Source organism: Xenopus tropicalis, chromosome 1, assembly GCF_000004195.4.
Source record: "Xenopus tropicalis strain Nigerian chromosome 1, UCB_Xtro_10.0, whole genome shotgun sequence".
In the NCBI taxonomy this organism is placed as follows: Eukaryota; Metazoa; Chordata; class Amphibia; order Anura; family Pipidae; genus Xenopus; species Xenopus tropicalis.
The window spans coordinates 21426653-21441783 of record NC_030677.2 but is presented as its reverse complement, the minus strand read 5'-3'; the positions used below and the strand labels follow the sequence as shown (position 1 = coordinate 21441783).

The window sequence follows — 15131 nt, the reverse complement described above, 5'->3', positions numbered from 1 at the left end:
TTGTTTTTCTGCTTCAGGACCTGGAAGGCTTGCTGTGATAGATGGAACCATGAATTCTACTGTCTACCAAAAAATCCTGAAGGAGAATGTCCGGCCATCTGTTCGTCAACTCAAGCTGAAGCGATCTTGGGTGCTGCAGCAGGACAATGACCCAAAACACACCAGCAAATCCACCTCTGAATGGCTGAAGAAAAACAAAATGAAGACTTTGGAGTGGCCTAGTCAAAGTCCTGACCTGAATCCTATTGAGATGTTGTGGCATGACCTTAAAAAGGCGGTTCATGCTAGAAAACCCTCAAATAAAGCTGAATTACAACAATTCTGCAAAGATGAGTGGGCCAAAATTCCTCCAGAGCGCTGTAAAAGACTCGTTGCAAGTTATCGCAAACGCTTGATTGCAGTTATTGCTGCTAAGGGTGGCCCAACCAGTTATTAGGTTCAGGGGGCAATTACTTTTTCACACAGGGCCATGTAGGTTTGGATTTTTTTTCTCCCTAAATAATAAAAACCCTCATTTAAAAACTGCATTTTGTGTTTACTTGTGTTATCTTTGACTAATAGTTAAATGTGTTTGATGATCAGAAACATTTTGTGTGACAAACATGCAAAAGAATAAGAAATCAGGAAGGGGGCAAATAGTTTTTCACACCACTGTATAGCATTCTCATTAGTACAGATGGAAGCTATTAAAGGGGAACTGACCTATTTATGAACCATTGTGGTGGTGTTTATAGTGTTGGTGAATAACATATATTCTATATATACATGTGGTTCCATCACTGGATATAAGGAATATATAGTGTGCGTGTCTGTATCTGAGAATAAACGGATAGATGTGGATAATAAGGGCCCATTACTGCAGATGAAGTGAAAGCCTTGGGGCAATAATTAGCCGGGGACGTGTAGCATTTGGTGCGGCTCATAGCAACTCGGTACATTTCCATTGCACACAGCAGCGCCAGCAGGAGCATTTCCATGCACTCTAATTTGGGCAGGCTCAGATAGTACGGCGTTCCGGGAAACAAGCCATCTTTGGCGACATTGTGACTGTAGTGTTTGTTTGCGTGGAAGCTCTCGAATACGAGCCCTGGGTGTGTTTGCAAACAAACTGCCTTGGAAATGGGATTTGCTTGCAAACACGGGAAATGTCGCAATGTTTGCATGTTACCTTATAGGGTCGGTTGCAGGCATTTCCTGTGCAGCGTGGCCCTTTGCTATGGTTTGAAGCTGTCTGGCTTTAAAGGGGACCTGTCACCTACACATGAAAAAGTCACATGAAACTCTTTTTATTATTAAATCATCCATACCTATATTAAATGTATTTAAAAATCGAAGCTGTCAATCATATATTGCCTGCCCCGCCTCTATTGAGGCGGGGCAGGCAATATATGATTGACAGCTTAGATTTTTAATTACCATTATTTTAACTTTCTATTCAGCACTTCCTAGATGTCACCTAGATGGCATTTTGGGGTATACAAAATTTACCTTAATAACAGTGTCCACAAAATGGCGCCTCTCTGCTTGCTGTAATTGTGACTTCTAAGACTGAAGAAAATAAAATCTAAATAACTTATATAGTGTAAGTGAAGTTTATTTTGCTTAACTAACATAATAGAAAAGGATTTATAATAGTTTCCTAGGATGACAGGTCCCCTGTAATGGGATTCTGGTGAGACTGCCATACAGAATGGGTGACTTAGTAATAGGGAAGTAATATCATTCATTAAATACCAATGCTTCCTACATTTAGGCCCAAAGGAAGTCAATAGGGTTGCTATTAATATGGTAGCGATGTGAACTGGAGGGAAGGTGTAAACAGAGCGGCAGTGGGTTGGATCAGGGGTGTGGCTTGGCAGATCAGGGTGCCTATGGGTTGCTTGGGGGGCTTATGCAATGCCTATTCTGTCTTCTCTTTGATCTGGTGCCCGGTAAAAGAAGACAGAAGCAGAAGAAGATTGCCCATAATGAGCTTCTCCAGAAATACCCTGGGCGGGGCAGATTTTAGCAGGAGCACTGTCCGGGGGGAGGCAATATTCTGTGATAATACCTGTCATCTGCTTCCAAACTGTAGCTGATATTTAATAACTCTGCTTTACAGATTTTATTTATTTTCCTTATGATTTTTGAGATATTAAAGGATTAATTAGGGTGCTGCCCCCTCAGCCCACTATTTTACCCCTGCAGACAAGCTCGGCACTTGGCTTCACCAATTCAAACTTGTTAGGTTGAGGGAATGTGTTTGGAAATGGCCAACTGCATCCTCTACCAACATTCTTATTAAAGGCTCATTTACAAGCACAAGTTCCATGTATAAAGTACAGATGCAAATCTCAAAGCTTTCTACCCACAATGCAGCATGCTACTTCCAGAACACTATTTGTAAAACTCATTTATTAAATATCAACTACAGTTATTGGAGTCCCCATTATAGGGAGTGAATGGGAAATTCTAGCCACTTATTATAATTGGTCTCTGGTGAATCACATCCCAGCAGCCAATGGAATTAAGGCACACAAGTTGTTTTGACCACCATTCTGGGAACAACACAGCAAGCGAGGAGGCCTTTCTAGTCTTCAGCGAATGCATTGCCTTCTGTATGAGGCTCTGCCTGTGGAAGATGCCGGAGCTTTTAGAGGTTTCTTGGTTCACTTGGTTTGTGGGTACCCCCCTGTCTGACGGAGCTTATATCTCCCATAGCCAGAGTGTTTTATATTTCTATTTGAATTCTGTCTCACCTATAGACTCAAAGCTCTATGAAATGTTTCTTTGTGTGTGATGCATTGGGTTTGTGCAATGCTTGTTAAAGTAGATCTCTTGTGATTGGTCCATGCTGTTATCCAATTGGACGTTTTGAGAACTGCAACATTAGTTCAGGGGCCCCCTCTCACCCCAAGACGGTTGCAGATGAAGCCCGGAAGCCTCGTTACTATAGTTCAGATAATACATAGGGAATCTTAGCTAAGCTGATAGTAGTTGGACCGTCTAGGATTACAGCGATGCGGAATATGTTGGCGCTTTATAAATAAATGTTAATAATAATAATCCATTATTCCATCTTTACTACAGCTCCTATACCAGTACACGAAAGCCTTTTGCTGTGATTCCGGGGGCAGGCCCTTGTGCGTGTAACATAGTGTTCCCTGTGCCTGCCCTGTAATGCCATGCCGTCAGTCCGTGCCCGGGAATGCACGCCACATTCCTGCTGAGCTGTGAGCCCTGCCAGACCGGCTGTCACAAATCCTATTTAACTGCATGGCATCTGTCCTTTCTCATTTCCACTTCCCAATGTGCTCCCTTTATTTATAATGATGAGAAGACTCAGGCTACCCTGGGTATAGGGTATATTTAATACACATATATTATAATACATACATTTTTTCCACCTAATTTACAGTGTATAATACTTCTTTCTCCCTTTTCCTACAGGTCATCGCACAACGAATTAGAAAAACACAGGTACGTTTCTTTTCTACCAGCTTGATCTCATCGCAGACTGGTTTCCATTCTGTCATTCAAACCAATGCCTGGTTACCATCTAGGGTCAGTGACCCCAACAACTACATCAGAGTATGAGAGACAAACTGATTCTAGCAAATTGAAAAAGCTACAATTCCCAGCATTGCAATGTGGCTAGCTGGGGAGCACCAATTTCCAGCACTCCAGCCCCCCCCCCCCCCAACCGGCTGGAGTGATGGAAATTGGCGCTCCCCAGCTAGCAACAGTGGAATGCTGGGAATTGTAGTCCAACATCTGCACAGCAGCCCTTTCCCCTGGTAAAGAGACACAGCTACATGTTTCCGTAGTCCCATGGCTATAATATATGACATTTCTACACGCAGAACTTCCTGCTCCCAGATCTATTTTGGGCTCCCAGCGTGTAACCAGTGACTCATGTGCCCTTTGCAGCACACACTCAGTCTTGTGTTTCACTTTGGAGAGACGAAAGGCATTGAATAGGCCCGGCTAGAGGATTATAGCGCCACAAAATAATCCCTTTGCTGTCAGACAGCAGGGCGGAGGGCTATGATGAATTCCAGTGCAATATTTTGCCTCGCTGCCTGGCAGCAAACAGGTTAAACAGCAACTGGTATAATCTGTCTAGGAAAAGCTGCAGCGGCTTGTGCTAACTGGGAAAGCAAACCCAAAAATAGAGTGGCTTTAAAAAAAAAACCAGTATTTAATCTCTTAAATTTCATGATTAATTTTCAGGGGGTGAATCCTTATGTGGGCAGGATAGGGACCTTAGGAGATGCACATTTGGACTGGACACGGGAAGGAAGGAGATACTACAAATGGTGTTTTATATCTAGGTTAACTTGTAGTATGTTATAGAATGGCCAAGTCTAAGCAACTTTTCAATTGGTCTTCATTATTTATTTTGTAATAGTTTTTTTTTTTAAAGGAAAACTATACTCCCAAACAATCTCTATAAAAATATATTGCATAAACAAGCTCATATGTAAAACCCTGCTTTATCTAAATAAACCATTTTGTTAAAAATATACTTTTAGTATAGGTATGGTATAGTATATGTTTATTTCATGGTTAAATGATTCCCTTTTCTCTGTAATAATAAAACAGTACCTGTACTTGATCCCAACTAAGATATAATTACCCCTTATTGGGGGCAGAACAGCCCTATTGGGTTTATTTAATTGTTAAATGATTCCCTTATTTCATGGTTAAATAATTCCCTTTTCTCTGTAATAATAAAACAATACCTGTACTTGATCCCAACTAAGATATAATTACCCCTTATTGGGGCAGAACAGCCCTATTGGGTTTATTTAATGGTTAAATGATTCCCTTTTCTCTGTAATAATAAAACAGTACCTGTACTTGATCCCAACTAAGATATAATTACCCCTTATTGGAGGCAAAACAACCCCATTGGGTTTATTCAGTATTTAAATGATTTTTAGCAGGCTTAAGTTATGGAGATCCAAATTACGGAAAGATCCCTTATCTGGAAAACCTCAGGTCCCGAGCATTCTGGATAACAGGTCCCATACCTGTAGTATGTGCCATTGGGTAATCCTAAATAGAAAATTGCCATTTTAAGAATTAAGGGCCGCCCCCTGGGCCTGAATACAAATAATAATCATAAATAGTAAACATTAACAATAAAACCGTTGTCTCACAAAGGGTCAGTGACCCCCCTCATATGAAAGTGGTAAAAAGGTTGAAAAAAAGGCGAATAATTTTGAAACTATAACAAATAAAAAATAAAGACCAGCTGAAAAGTTACTAAGAACAGGACATTCTGTAACATATTAAATATTAACTGAAAGGTAAACTTCCCCTTTAAATTAGCAGCTGTTGTGGCAGTGTCTGCTTTGCTTAGCATAAGTCTCACATATAGTAAGTTTTCTAATTAATATGCTTTTGTAAAATATCACAAACCTATTCCATAGGATTTTACAGACATGATACATTATTCCCATTGGCCCCCTCCCCAGTGGAGCTTACAGTCTGAGGCCCCTGTCACACACACATACTATGGTCAGTATACCACGGAGCCAATTAACCTGTATTGGGAGTGTGGGAGGAAGCCCACTATGTAAAGAGAATAACAAACTCCTTGCAATTAGTCCCCTGGCTGGAATTGTATTGGAATTGTACCCAGGACCCAAGCGCTGTAACCATGGTTCAAACTACAAAACCTACAGTTCCATTGTGCTAGAGTTTGGCTCATAAGGCAGGGAACTTATTCAGTCCTAATTGGTCGCTTGGCTAGCAGCTTACTTAGTCATGTGACATCCTTTCACTTCTGATTGACAGGTTTTTCAGACCATGCACCAAATCTGACGCCTCTATTAGTGGTGCTGCGTCATTATGTGAATATGCTGTTCTGTTGATTATGTCATGCGATCAGCAAGAGATCTTATTGGCTAGGAAAACGTTGCTCTGCACTCCCTGCTGACCAACCATTCTCTTCTTGTTTTCTTTTTAGGCGAGCAAAATTACGATTATATTTGGAGCAGCTAAAGCAACTCGTGCCTCTTGGGCCAGATAGCAACAGACATACTACTCTAAGCCTTCTGAAAAGAGCCAAAATGCACATAAAGGTACTTTAGCTAGACACGCATTCAGCTAGAATGATGGGTAATTTAGCTTGGACATGTAACTGGGGAATTCATTTGAGTTTCCTCTAGGTTTAGTAACAACCAATCGGTAGTTAGCATCTATTGATCTACTAATTAAAAACAAACATATGATTGATTCCTATGGGTTACTAGACCTGGAGCTGTCAATCGGTTATTTCCCCCACTCCCCGTCTATCTGTTTGGTATTCATCTATGGCCAATATATGCTGCTGCTGCTGCTTATCATAGTCTGTCTTTTTTTTTGTTGGTAATTCTGGTAGAAACTAGAAGAACAGGACAGAAAAGCTCTCAATGTTAAAGAACAGCTTCAGAGAGAACATCGCTACCTCAAGCGCCGTTTAGAGCAGCTCTCCGTGCACGGGATGGAACGAATGCGCACTGACAGCATGGGCTCCATTATATCCACAGATTCGGAGCAAGGTAATGGAGAATAATTGGTCACCTTGCCTATTTTGGCTCTATATAATTCTAATTATGGCTGGGCTACACTGGGCTACACTCATTTAACAAGCGATTGCGCCCTGGGAATGATGCACTCTGCACCTGGAGCTGGACTGAAAATCCGGTACTAGGTACAGAATGCAGCGTCGGGGGGCACAGGGGAGCCCTGTCCTTACTGCCTGCCCTAGGGTCCCTACACGCCTGCACCCTACTGCTTATTGCAATACATTGATGATGAACTCAGTCATCATTGTAATCATAGGGGAAGCGGCGGTTCAAAATAGAGCACACAGATGTGCGGCTATGTAATAATCACGAAAGGCCTTCTGCTAAGTAACATGTTCGTTACCCTAGTAATACTTGTCACTGAGAAATACTAAGATGACAGTTTCTGTTGCTTAAAGGTCCCCATACACGGGGCGATTCTAGCTGCTGATATCGGTCCCTTAGACCGATTCGGCAGCTAATTGGGCCCTACCGACGGGCTTGCCCAACTGATACCTGTCCTGAAATCTGCCAGATATCGATCGGGCAGGTTAAAAAATCTAGTCGGATCGGGGACCGCATCGGCTTATTGATGCAGCTCCCGGACCGATTTTTCCTATACCCGCCATTATAATTTGATCGTTTGGCCCCAGGGATTCTCCCGATATCGCCCACCCGTAGGTGGTTCATGCGTACCACCATATGTAATACAGGACACAGGAGCAGTTATTCATAGACCCATCAACATGTGTGTTTTTAAACAAGTCACCAGAAAATTCTACCTGCTGATTGGTTGCTATGGGTTACTGCACTTGGGCAAACTTGGTTCCTTTTTTACATAACCCCGTTGGTGTTCTCAGGGCAGCAGCTGAGAAGCTAAGCTTAGGGGTCATAGGAAATTATTACAGAGTATGAGGTTGGCCTGTCATATAAAGTGATGCTATAGGGCTGATTATTAAATTCTGTTTACTGCACTGGTTTCTGGGCTGCCATGTAATGTAAATCCACATAAATTACTAATGTCACAATATTGTGACATTTATATTCTATATTTACAGTATACTGTAGTGTGACATTATATTCTATATATACAGTGTAGTGTGACATTTATATTCTATATATACAGTATATAGTGACATTTATATTCTATATATACAGTATATTGTGACATTTATATTTTATATATACAGTATATTGTGACCTTTATATTCTATATATACAGTATAGTGTGACATTTATATTCTATATATACAGTACAGTGTGACATTTATATTTTATATATACAGTATATAGTGAGTGAGTCTCTAAGCTCAGGTAAGTGACAGCAGCACAGAGTATGGGCAGAGAATCAGCAGAAAAGAAGATGGGGGGGGCTAATGGGGCATCTTTGGGGGCACAGACCTTCCCTGCTACACAGTATAGTGTGACATTTATATTCTATATATACAGTATAGTGTGACATTTATATTCTATATATACAGTATAGTGTGACATTTATATTCTATATATACAGTATAGTGTGCCATTTATACTCGGTATATATACAGTATATAGTGAGTGGGCCCCTAAGCTCAGGTAAGTTACAGCAGCACAGAGTATGGGCAGGGAATCAGCAGAAAAGAAGATGGGGGGCTACTGGGGCATCTATGGGGGCACAGACCTTCCCTGCTAAAGGCCTATGGTTGCCTTGGGCTGGTACAGAAGCCCAGAAGCCCTACTTCTTTAGTTGCGCTTTAGTTCCCTTTAATGATAGCTTGGTATATCATAATTTGCATGCAGCAAGTTAGCCAATCACAGTCAGGGTCGGACTTGGGTTGCAAGGCCCACCGGGCCTCCTGCATCATGGATCCTGCAGGGTCCCCAACCCGGCATCCTCGCTGAGCGCACATAACTTTAACGCATTAGGGGAGGAACGGTCACACAATGGGAGCGCTGGCAAGGGTCGGGTCGGGTTTGGGCCGCCGGGGCCCACTGGGATTTCTCCTGGTGTCCCGGTGGTCCAGTCCGACCCTGATCACAGTGAGCCTTTCTGAGGCCATGCCAGTCCCCATTCTCAGCGTACATTTCACATCATTATCTTAGTTATACACCTAATTAATATTTACAAATGTTACAACCGATGCATGCAAATGTTATGGCTGAACCTCTCCATTTCCTCTCTCCTCAGAGGTCGATATTGAAGGCATGGAGTTCACGCCAGGGGAAATAGACAGTATTGGCAGTGACGTTGATGACCACTACAGTTTGCAAAGCGGCTCCAGCAGTAGTGGATACACACATTCCCTGAGGCTCAATTCCAGACTTTCATAGTGGCCTGAACACTGGACCAATTCAGGACCACCAAGCTGAAGGCACTTATAAAGAGAAAACAAGGAAAAAAAACTTAAAAAAAAAAAGAATTTCAAAAAAGAAAGTTACTGATATGTCAACTGCCATTTGGCAAGGGCTGAACATGCTCAGTCCCGACAAGGAGCTTTTATGTGCTGAGGCCCCTTGCATTGTAACCACACCACTACAGATTGCAACAAGGCACTATGTTGCAGGGGAGAAAAAAAGTACATTGTGGAACGGCCAAGTTTTAGCATAGGGGCACTTGCCAAGGAGAGAAGGGGGGGGACCTTGGGTGGAATATATACTGGAGCTCTTTTACCACACTGGGCACTGTTGCCGAAGTGCAGTAAACCATAGCAACCAGATTAGATATTTGCATTCAGTGTTCAGCAGACTGATCCAAGCAAGTTATTTTGGTTGCTGTGAGTCCTACAGTGAGGTAATTTTTTCCCAGTCATAAAGTAAATGAGCCCCATTGTAAGATATTAACAGCACATGTATCAAGGATATCAGCCCCCAAAATGTTTGTTAGCCCCCAACTTCTCAGTGTTGCCTTGGAGCCCCCTCCCCTCTTCTCTAACTTGGGCCGTGAGTTTTGGTGTGAGGTAATGGGGGGGGGGGGGGGGGACATTAACGAAATATAAAGTAGAAGCTCAACAAAGCCCTGTTCTACAATCATATCATTCCATTATATAGTATTACACAGAAACAGAGAAAAGGCGCAGGTCGGATTATTTTTGATTACCAGAGAACCATTTAGTTTTGAGAATGAAGAAGAATTTGTACAATGCTGGTCAAATTTCATAGCTATACGTAAGAATATATAAAGATATATATATATATCTATATAAAAAAAATCTACATTTTCTTGAAGTACAGGTAAATGAATTTTGTAGCGTCAGTATTTTAAGCACTTGGATTCGGAGAGGAAGAGAGAAGTCCAATTTCTATGACTTTTGTATGTCAAGGTGATCTTTGATAGGAGATTTTATTTTTCAGACTCTTTACTGTAAAAAAAAAAAAAGGTGTTTGCTCTGAGACTTTATGGGATATTATTCTGTTCCATTCAAATTATTGTCCATCCACTGTTGAGCGACCAGAGATGCATCCATTTGCTGTGCATTGACGGTCAAGGGAAAAGAATGTGCATTTCATGTTTGGAGATGATGTCCACTTAAATTCAGCTTTATACCTGGACAGGTGGAGGTACCTTTAATGGAGCTTTAATCGTGCAGAGCACCCACATTGTAAGTGCGCTGAGAGTGTTGCTATCCTGCAGCAAAGCGCATTGCTCCAGCTGCACTCCATTAAGGGTCATGCCATCTGGAGCTTACAGTGCACGCTGAATATTCATTCTTTTCATAGTTGTGTTCCTACTTACAGATGGTACTGGCCACAAGCTTGCTTAGAATTCATACACAGCAATAATAGCACCTCTAGTAGACTGTAATGGCTTTACTGCTGCCCAGGGAGAGTCTTTTAAGCAAGTTATACGACAGTCCCACATATATGCCCGTGCATGGATGGTGAATTGTTCCATGCATGTAAGCCATGGCTTCCATGTCTGTTTAAAGACAAAATAAAGTGTAGGTATATTTTTCCTTTAAAGAGGCATGCCTTGGGAAAAAAAGGAAATATCAGGAACTCATAGAATGTAATGTTGTTGTGATGTGTTGTCATTCTGCCCACTTGAACATGAGCAAGATGCTACTTAAATGATGCAGCTATAAGAGAGAAGACAAACAGGGCTACTAGTAGCAGCTACTTGTCGTGGCTACTAAAATAGACAATGCTGATCATTTACTGATAATTGTCTCTACATGTGTTTTAGTAGAGGCAATTCTCATTATTGTCTATGGCAGGGTAGTAGCCGTGAAAAAGTAGCTGCTACTAGTAGCCCAGTGTGTCTTCAAAGTGTTATATTCCGGGATAAGGATTTACTAAGTTTAAATAGTGATGTCTTTTTGTTAAGCTGCCCATACACAAATAGATCTGGTAGTTTTTTGAGGTTGCCAAATAAACAGGTGTTTCCACTCACAAGTTGGGCTGATTTCACAGGCACAAATCATGTGGAGATCTGTTGGCATTTTCCAACCTGCTTGATAGATACCTGCTAGGTTTTAGCCCAGATATCAGTTGGCAGGCTGATTGCTGGACACCATACATGGGTTTATAAGCTGCCAATGGGCGGCTTTACCCTACCCTAGAGTTCACTGTGCTTCTTTTCCATGTTAAAGTGGAAACCTTAGGGCTCATTTTCATTATAGCCCCCCCCCCCCACTCCTTTCCATCACATGAGATGCACTTCCAGTAACCAAAGGCTGATTGGACATAAAGATCTAATTATTGTACCTCCAACTGCAAACCAGAAAAATCTCTAAGATCCTTGAATACAAGTAGAATTCATTTTTTTTTTGCTTCATTTCTTTTTTCGCTGCATCTTCCCGAAAGGCATGGCTTGCAACTTGCAGCAGTTTTTACAGCATATTTCATTTTGTTTCCTCTGCACACTAGAAACTACGTTTTGACATTTGAAAAAGGAAAAAAAAAAAAATAGTAGGAAAAAAAAATTGCTGTGAAACGGCACTGTTTATTTTGTATACTTTAAATATGTGTATCTATGATAATTGTAGCAATACTATGAAGTCGTAGTTTAGTTTTTGTGTAACAGCCTCATTTCTCTTGGGAAGTCTGCTAGAGCGAGACTTGATAGATAAGAGGAGTAATGAGGAACGTATGTGTCATAATGGCCTTCAAACACTTTGGTGAGGCTCACTTTTTAGGGAGAATGGCTTTCAGATGCTTTGGTTGGGCTCGTTTCTAAAGGAATAACCCTCATATCTCTCAGTCAGGCTCATTGTTTTAGGGAAATGACCTTCAGATGCTTCAGTCAGGCTGGTTCTTTAGAGGAATAATCTTCATATTCTTTGGCCTGGCTGGTTCAGTAGGGCAATGACCTTCAAACACTTAAGGCTGGTTCATTAGGGCAGCCTGCATCAGGCCCCTCTTGCAAAGAACGTTTGAGAAAAAACCCCCGTTAAGGAAGGCAAAAGAAGCTACTAACACCTCTCTGACAAGTGATATTAGCAAGTGTAGTGTATATTTCCTGTAAAAGATTTTGTATTATATTTTCCTAAATGTTCTCATTTTCTTGGGACTGGGTGGGATGGAACAGATCCAAATCAGAGTCTCAGGGACTCTCCTATTTTGTCATATATTGTGCCTTGGTACCATTTTCATATGCCTCCCCAAATGATTTTATTTTTGGTTGTTTTTTTTTTTCCGTCACACCCTTGGTCCTATTAGCAGTTTGTTTTTCAGTGCAGGTTCTATAATGGAAACCCAAGAGATGCCCTTCAATATTATCTTTTACTTAGTATCGATAACCAAATACATAGGGATCGAACCGGCTTTTAAATATTCTATGTCCAAAGATGAATCAATACCGGTTGGTACATGTTCCTCTATGGTAGAGTGACCAGTCCAATGGGAGTAGCCTTTGGCTCTTTTATTTATAAGTGTCCACCATAGCAATAGTAACAGCAATGCCAGAGTCATTGTTTTTCTTTTTCAGTATATTTTCAATATTAGGCCTATAACAAGCAATAAGCATTTAACTGTGACTGGTGTAGGGCAGTTGCCAGTTACTCTTTGGGCACAACTCACTAGATGGCATTCCTGGGTTCCTCATATCAGCTTTCCATATCTCTCTTACTAGTTCTTCCCTGACTGTGTGAGAGGAGCCAATACTAGTTGTCTGCATGATACCATGTCTAATGAAGGGGCCGAGAGCATTTGTCCTAAGAGCTTGTTATTCAAAATGCATTGTTAGCTTCCCCCCTCCCCATCCTGCTCCTCTCAGTGGCTAAAGGTCCCCATACACGGACCGATATCGGTCCCTTGGACAGATTCCGTGTAGGGGCAGAAACGAGGGACCTGCCCGACCGATATCTGGCCTGAAAGATTCAGTCGGATCGGGGACCACATAGGCTCGTTGATGCAGTCCCCGAACTGACTGCCCCATTGCCGCCTATATGATTCGATCATTTGGCCCCGGGGCCAAAATCTTAAGGTGTATGGTGACCTTTACACTGTATAACATGTTGCTGGCTTGCATTCTGTAATGTTTTCTCATCTTGCAACTTAGGGGATCAATGCAGACCCTTTTATATATCACTTGGCAGCCAACAGGAACCATAAATGTTGAAGGGCTCTCTTGGGGTATAATATTATTATTGCCTCTGCCAATTACTTGTACAAACTATATGGAGAAATGATCACTTGGTCTGCAAGTATCTCCATTCACCAATAGCTGGTATCTACTTTTGGGTCTTCGTCTCCCGCCGCCTGGATTCTGATTGGGCGTTTTTGTTTGTACTTGAGTGCCATGTTTAGCTGTTTAAATACATGCTCAAGGTAGTTGTTACTCTACCAACTTGCTGGTGCTTGCCAATGTTAGAACCACACGGAATTGTGTCCATTCTGTGGCAGCTTACGGACCTTGTTTGCACTTACCTTGGCATGGAACTTGCCAACGAGGAAATACCTTTTCCTTTCATAATCACATGTCCTAATTTTGGGGCTCACCTCTCAGCTATGTAACCGAGGTGCCCGCTCATTACATTTGGCAGCTGAACAACAACCTCATTAGTGGCTATGCTAAAGGGGTTCGTTACCGTCTTTGATACAGGTCCTGGTGTTATGTTAAATTATTACAAAAGTCGCCCTTGTGTCGGGGGCCTATAGCAATATTTAAACAATGTCTGCGCGACAAGCAGAAATGAATCACTTTTGGTGCATGCAATATCTTTTTCTTTCCAGATCACTGAACAATAATGTTTTCTTGGAGACTGTTAGTAGCACTAACCTACCTTACGGGGTAATGGGATTCCTTCAGCTGAATATGATCTGTAGGAGATCAAATGTGTCATGAATAAAAATGCACTGTTGCACTACGGCAAGAGAAAATGTATGTTTTTGTGATGCCAAACCGGGAATACCCAGGCACTGATTTCTTCAAGGGTGTGCAAGACTTTAGTCGGACACGTTTATACATAGCATGGCATTCTTCTAGCATCATTTTATTGTCACATATTACTATGCAAGTTGTTTTGAGTTTGTGTCAATCATATCGCTACCATCAATCATCACTGAATGAGCAAATGCCATTGCAAGGCCTGGTGTACACTGGTGATTAATCACATTCAGCCTTATGTTGCAGCTACATGCAATTCTATATGGGTTATGGGAGACTTGACTTATTTTTTTTGGACCAAAAAATTGGGAATCTATTTAATTTTAGCTAGGTATTGCTACTTTATTCTTATTTACATGGGCTGCAGCCAATCACACTTCCCGAGCTTCCCTGAGTGATCTGCTCATAGGCCTAAGAAATCCAGTTGACTGGGCCAGGGCAATATACCTAGAGTTGGCCATATACATGATGGGCCAATAATTAGATTATAAGTGACTCCTATGCAAGTCTGTTGGGAGGGAAATGCATCAACATGCCGATGTGGTCCTCGTCCAACAGGATTTTTAAAATGTGGCTGGATGATATATGGCTGATTTTTTTGGGGGGGAGGGCTTGTACATAGGCAGACAAACTGCTGATTTGGGGGTATGTTTACTAAGAATGGAGATAAATATTACCGGTGATGTTGCCTGTAGCAACCAATTAGGTATTTGCTTTGATTTCTAACTTGTAGATGACTGTTCAAATCTTATTGCTGATTGTTTGCTATGGACAACATCACCGGAGATATTTATCTCCAGTCTTAGTAAACACGTCCCTTGGTCTAAAGGCAGCGGCTTAAAGGAAAACTATACCCCCAGAATGAATACTTAACCAGCAGACAGTTTATATCATATTAAGTGACCTATTAAAGAATCTCGTCAAACTGGAATATATATATCAGTAAATATTGCCCTTTTACATCCTTTCCCTTGAGCCGCCATTTAGTGATATGCTGTGTGCTCCCTCAGAGATCAGCTGACAGGAAGTAATGCAGCTCTAACTACAGGAAGTAGTGTGGGAGCAAAAGGCAGAACTCTGCCCATTCATTGGCTGATGGGGCCTAGCATGTGTGTGTGCCTTGGCTTGTTTGTGTGCACTGTGAATCCTATGATCCCAGGGGGCGGCCCTTAATTCTTAAAATGGCAGTTTTCTATTTAGGATTACCCAATGGCACATACTACTAAAATAGTATATTTTTATGAAAATGGTTTATTTAGATGAAGCAGGGTTTTATATATTAGGTTTAT

The 15131-nt window shown here is 41.6% G+C and overlaps 1 protein-coding gene across 1 annotated transcript in view; it reads left to right on the top strand.

Moving 5' to 3' along the window:
- Positions 1-8905, top strand: part of mxd4 (MAX dimerization protein 4) — a 37255-nt gene extending 28350 nt beyond the window's left edge. The window contains exons 3-6 of the mRNA NM_001102769.1: positions 3430-3459; positions 5957-6071; positions 6371-6530; positions 8704-8905. Coding sequence (NP_001096239.1) covers positions 3430-3459; positions 5957-6071; positions 6371-6530; positions 8704-8846 — 448 coding nt within the window. The 3' untranslated portion in view covers positions 8847-8905. The remainder of the gene's footprint in view (positions 1-3429; positions 3460-5956; positions 6072-6370; positions 6531-8703) is intronic.
- Positions 8906-15131: the final 6226 nt, after the last annotated feature.